Source organism: Asparagus officinalis, unplaced genomic scaffold, assembly GCF_001876935.1.
Source record: "Asparagus officinalis unplaced genomic scaffold, Aspof.V1 AsparagusV1_Un2015, whole genome shotgun sequence".
NCBI classification, from domain to species: domain Eukaryota; kingdom Viridiplantae; phylum Streptophyta; class Magnoliopsida; order Asparagales; family Asparagaceae; genus Asparagus; species Asparagus officinalis.
Genome location: NW_017974274.1, coordinates 1 through 5849, shown reverse-complemented (window position 1 = coordinate 5849; position 5849 = coordinate 1). Strand labels below are relative to the sequence as shown.

At 35.9% G+C, this 5849-nt stretch overlaps 2 protein-coding genes across 2 annotated transcripts; one reads left to right on the top strand and one right to left on the bottom strand.

Moving 5' to 3' along the window:
- Window positions 1–67: 67 nt before the first annotated feature.
- LOC109828524 (fumarylacetoacetase-like) lies at window positions 68–2209 on the top strand. The gene is made up of 5 exons (XM_020395500.1): window positions 68–127; window positions 250–314; window positions 1092–1188; window positions 1337–1465; window positions 1924–2209. Exons 1-5 carry the CDS (start codon window positions 104–106, stop codon window positions 1984–1986), a joined length of 378 nt encoding a protein of 125 aa, XP_020251089.1. The 5' UTR covers window positions 68–103; the 3' UTR covers window positions 1987–2209.
- A 498-nt stretch (window positions 2210–2707) lies between these two features.
- LOC109828523 (serine/threonine-protein phosphatase PP-X isozyme 2-like) lies at window positions 2708–5844 on the bottom strand (the record flags this gene model as incomplete). Its single annotated transcript, XM_020395499.1, has 5 exons — window positions 2708–3339; window positions 3419–3497; window positions 5166–5434; window positions 5533–5608; window positions 5768–5844. Coding segments are annotated over 5 exons (552 nt in total), but the record flags the coding sequence as incomplete, so codon positions are not given.
- Between the last annotated feature and the right edge of the window lie 5 nt (window positions 5845–5849).

The following is a 5849-nucleotide window of genomic DNA, read 5'->3' as shown; positions in this document are numbered from 1 at the left end:
TTTGATATTTTTAGTATATTTTTCTTTAATACTAGGGTTTTGACAAACATGTTATCTTGTGCAGGATCCTCATCCCTTGCCGTATCTAGCAGAAACCAAGCATATGAACTATGACATTCCGATGGAGGTACATTTTATCTTCTCTGTTTTCTCTTCTTCTTTTTTTTTGGTCGAGGTAACATTTCTTTATTTAGTTAGTAACTGATGTGATATTATTCCATGTATTGATCTCCTACCTTTTTTGACAAGGTTTGGATCAAACCCGCAGGGGAGCAGCAACTGTCTCTCGTCACAAAGAGTAACTTCAATCATATGTAATTGTCTACACTACTTGCAGATGTCTGTTACGTTCTGGTCATCATCTTGTCAGTCTTGTTCCTGTCCCATTTTTGTCCAAGTAAATGAAAACAAGAGCTACAACATTCATTTTCGTTCAAAGAAAATCTGTCAGTGTTTCCTTACCATATCTATTTCTCTATCTACATTCTGGATGGCTACTTTGTACTTGATACATTTAGTCCATATCTTCATCCATATTCTTTTTTTGTTTTGTGTTAGTAACTGACTGTGAAATATGTGATAAGTTTACGCTAAAATTTGAGCAGCACAGCATCATGTCTAATAAAGAACAAGGCCTGAAAGTTGCTTAAGCATTATATTTAGAATCTATTGTTCACCTTTTGAGATCTATGTTAATTATGCATGCTCCATTGTCTTGTAATGTTTTATGATTGCAACTATTCTGCTCAGCAGTCAGCCATGTATTTTTGATATAAAGGTCTGTGAATTTTAGGGTTTCTTAATTAATAATTTGTCATATTAACGTTAATTCATTCCTTTCAGATGTAGCAAGTGTGCTGACGAAAGTAACTGAATCATATTAATTAATTCATTTCTTTAAGAGTGCACTGGTTTGAATTCCTTTCTTTCTTTTTATTTCCTGTCTTATTTGTTTTGTTCTCGTTAAAATAGGAACTAAATTTGTCACTTTGCCAGTTCTTTTTATCTTTCTTCTTCCACAACCAAATTACTTTTGCAAAAGTATAATCTTTGACTGATACAGAATTTTGAATTTATATTATGTTGAGCAGATATTGGACAATAACGCAACAGCTAGCACATCACACTGTCAATGGATGCAACTTAAGGCCTGGTGATCTGCTGGGAACTGGGACTATCAGTGGACCTGTGTGTAAAAGGCCCTGAATCCTGATATAAAATAGAAATTACTCGTTCTCTCTTCTTTTTTTTGTCATTTTATGATAATTACTGCGAGCAGAAGGAACTCCGCTTTTCTTCTTTATTTGAGATGTTTATGACAAAAATGCTTTTACAGGATCCAGAATCATTTGGATGCTTCACAGAGCTTTCGCGGAATGGTCAAAAGCCACTTACCTTAACTAACGGTTCAGAACGTAAATTCTTAGAAGATGGTGATGAAGTCATTCTGACTGCATGTTGCAAGGTAATATTCATCTAACGCTTTCTGTCCCCTAATATACTTAGCTGCTGTATATCTTTTATCATACTTTCTTTCAGCATCTTGAGAGCTTTCATGTGGGACTTTGGCAGTTTATATGATTTGCGGTGTTGTAGTTGTGTTTTTCTTTTCCCTTAAGAAGCCAAATTGACCCTTGTAAAATGCATTCTTATGATTGACTGCAAGTCTAATTTTATTTATATGATGTTACTGAGGTAAATGCACTACTATTCACCGTCTTCCCTGATTCATTTGTTTTGTTAATGAAGCTAAATGCCTGTTTGGAAACTGCAGTTAAACTGGTTTAGTGGAACAAAACCAGTTTAAGTGCTTCTCCTAGTTTGGAACTAAACTGGTTTATCTCCATTTTGCCAAACTGACCATAATACCAACATATACATTTGTTTCTCAATTTCAAAACTGACACTTCGTGAAATTTGCAGGGTAAAGGCTACAATGTAGGTTTTGGAACATGTACCGGAAAAGTCCTACCGGCCACTCCGTAAGATAAACATGATAGAATTCTAGTTTCATGTACCTTTCAGAGTTCGCGGTACTTGGAAGTTTGTTGTATCAACAGACCAGAAATAAAACGCACGTTATGTTACTGCTTTTAGTCTATTTGGATGAGAGGTGATTAGAACGGTGATATGATAATGATGGTGTAATAGGCTAGCCACTGTGGTTTGGAGTTGATCTTTCCAAAGAGAGTAAATTTGAGGTTTCAAAGTGGTTATGCGCTCTCTTAGTTTCTCCGTAGTTTCCAAAATTCAGACTTGTTCTTGCGATGGCAACAACATAGATCGCATTTCCAGTTCTGGCCGCGCGTCACCTCTCGGATGAAACATTTAACAAAGTCTAATCAGCATTTGGATTTGAAGTCCCAACATTCATTAACATATACCAGAACGACCTGCAATAAGAAGTAAGGTATCCAGTACGGGATCTGAATTTTCACTTTTTTTGTATGCATTTATCATATTACCGCGAAGCAGAAATTATGTCAGTAATTATTTCAAACGCAGCAAAAATGCCAACATCATAAATACTTCATAATAGGAACAGCCGACAAATAGAATTGAAATTGGTGCATCTCCAATCACTTAACTCACAGGACAAAATAACACCATCACCATCTAATGAATTTTTAACTATTAAAAAAAAGCAAAAACTCATTTTGGAGCTTGACATCACAATTTAGGAGATAAAGCTTTATTGCAAGTAACAGAAATTCAACCCACTATCATCATCTAACAAAAAAATATGTGCATAGTCATAATTCTCAGGGCGCAGTATTTGCAATCAGGAGTCCTATGGAACTTCAGGGCTTAATATAGGGGGAAAAATTAATTCCAATAGCAAAAACACCAGTTTACTTAGGATCTTGCTTGAGTGAATTTCGGTTACTTTTCCCATACAGCCCGATACAGCCCAAGGCATTTCGTACAAAACTCAACTCAGGTTTCATAAAGAAACACACATATATGATAAACTCGATTTCTCCTACATATTCTTTCAAAACACCGTCTTCCGCCTGTCGTGAACTCTGAGCAGCTCTCCTCACACAAATCCCTGGTTTTTTTACAACAGTAATTAATGATGAAAAGCATCGGCAATACAACAATTAAGGGAAAATTGCCAGCAAACCAATCAATCTAAACGCACTCCACAGCCAGAAGAACTTCTTAACCTTTTCATAGTTGCATGCCGAAGGATTTGAATGCATTTGGCTCACCGCATCATAGAAAATCTGATGAGCTAGCTTGCCAAAATTCACATAAAGGATGGTGATGAACACCACAATTGAACTAGAGGAAATAATCAGGTGCTGGTTTCTTGGAAGGAACCCCTCTTGACTCCTGCAATAAATTCCAGGTTATACAATTAAGTTATCAGAGCAAGCATAATGAGAGCAGTAACTGAGTGGTGGATACAAACATGTGGTGCTGCTTCGAAAACACGGAATTGCTTGTTGAGGTTTTCATCCAGCTCAAGGATAGCAGCTACATTACCACATCTGGCATAAATAGAAAAAGAAAAATAGCTCAAGATGAAACTAGAATTATTATAGATTGCAGAAACCATCATCATCAAGTCATTGTTCAATAACACAGCGGGGACCAACTTCTAGACATCCACAGAGTGACTGAAGAATTCTGTCATGTCATTTGGACAATTCAAATTTGTGATTCATTAAAATTGGGACACCAAAGGGAGAAAGCCTCCTGAGTTTCCTGTAAGTTTGGTTAAGCCGCAGCTACTCAAGACAGTTTGGTGAAGTTGTGCTACTTTGAACATGCTACTTCTGAAAGATAATCCAAGGAAAACCATATCCTTTCATGTTATCTATTATATCACTGACAGAAATTCCACGCGCAAAAATGCTGTTTCTTTATCTAATATGGTGCGTCAACATGTGTGTAAACAGAAAGTAGATGTACAACCACAGAAACTGATTTCACACCACATATCCATAAAATAATTATATCTCATATGTATTATATTAGACTATAAGTGCGCCCATACAATTATAGGATTTAAGTAAATAATATGAATAGATGGATCCATCACATATAAGACAAAATAAAATTATCTGTGATGATACACATCTATTAAGACCAGAACGGCTAAATAGCACAAAATTTAAAAGAAATATTTTTGAGTTATGTAAATCGACAGTAATACGAAGTCACATTCCTTAATAAAAAGATGGAAAAAAATGCAACTAAAATCAAACAGAATTTAAAATCATATTCCAGCACTAGACATATTAACCCCTTAACATATGATGCATATATGATATGTATAACAAAAATTTTCAGTTACTCAGAAAGTTTGAAGGTCTGATATGTAGCCAGCTAGTTCCTGTTAATGTGCTACCAAAAGTTATCTAATATTATTGATAACATGCATGGCACATTTGTATGCATGCATTTATACATGAATGCACTTATACATGTCTATGACTGTCACTAGCACCAAACTTTGCTATTATTTACATTGGTATTAAATAATGTTCGAATTTATGCCATTGTGTTCCCATGTATCTTTTAAGGAATTGGCATCACCATTACATATCGTATCTATTTCCTGCAGCCATGCACATGCTCCTAGATGACTAACAGCCTAATGAATGCAACACATCACATGTAGAGAACTTCTCCCAACAAAAAGTAGTATGTCCAATTCACCTGAATACAACACGTGTGTTCATCTGTATCCAATACCCACAAGTTCTAGTTTATTGTTCCATGAAAAAAGTATACATAAGAAAGAGAATGGTGCATCCCTTTACTGAAATTAGGTTCTTCAATACATGTGAGTGGCAAAACAAATATACATATCTATACGAGTTAAAAACACAAATATTCAGGTACATATATAGCCATGTCCTAGTGTCTGGATTTTTGGCAAATTTTCATATCCGATGTCCCATGCTTGTTCGGAGAATGACACTCAACTGTGCATGTACTAATCATAGGATATAACCATAATGGGCGAATATAACACCTGAATTCAACCAGCTTTCACTCAGCATGCTTACAAATGAGTCAATTCTTTTATTAGCATTGTGTATATATCTTGATATCAACATGAAATGCAGGGCTACTAGTATATGTATACTCCAAAAAAGGCCAAAATGAATCTCGGATTTTGTACTCTATGATCATTAGTTTACAAGTACCTGTAACAGTAATTTGGTGCAGACCAGACAGTTACGATCTGGTTATTGAACATCCATTTGTATCCTTCCATTACAAGTTGATGTGCACGGCATATGTAATCGATGCTATTTGTGTGGTTGAAAGAGGTAACAACATTCCCACCAAATAGAAAGCCTGCACCTCGAGGACTCAACCCCCAACCATCAACCACATCTTCTGGGTCTGACCATAACAAGTCACACATGGCTCCATCATGAGGCACTTCTTGCTTTCGGTCTATTGTTCTAATCTGTTGACAGAACAAATTGTCATCAGGGAAAGGCTTAAATGGGAGAGTGAAAAAAAAGGCAAGGAAGAATAAGGCCGATCAAGAAAAACAGGACTAACCTGATCCAATGATGTGATGGCCGGGGATAGACCTCCATGAACACAAAAAATCTTGTTTTCAATTAGTGCTGATAGACTGTAATTACAATAAGAGAAAATTATATTCAAACTTAGGCCCCAATGCCTCCAAGCAATGAGATGGGGTTGAATCGGTGGGTAAAGGTGAACGTTAGAAAAATAATACAAAGAAAAGAAAAAAGAACATGATACATACAATGAAACGAAGGCAAGTTACCTTAAATAATCAAATATATCCGTGCAATATCTCCATACGTTGACAGACCCATATTTACGCAGACACTCGTCATAGAATCCAT

What these genes read in the sequence shown, in the direction of transcription:
- LOC109828524 (XM_020395500.1), top strand. Translation starts at nt 104, where the DNA reads ATGAACTATGACATTCCGATGGAG. An exon ending in AAGAGTAACTTCAATCATAT is followed by an intron (nt 315 to 1,091) that starts GTAATTGTCTAC and finishes TATGTTGAGCAG; the next exon opens with ATATTGGACAATAACGCAAC. An exon ending in CTGGGACTATCAGTGGACCT is followed by an intron (nt 1,189 to 1,336) that starts GTGTGTAAAAGG and finishes ATGCTTTTACAG; the next exon opens with GATCCAGAATCATTTGGATG.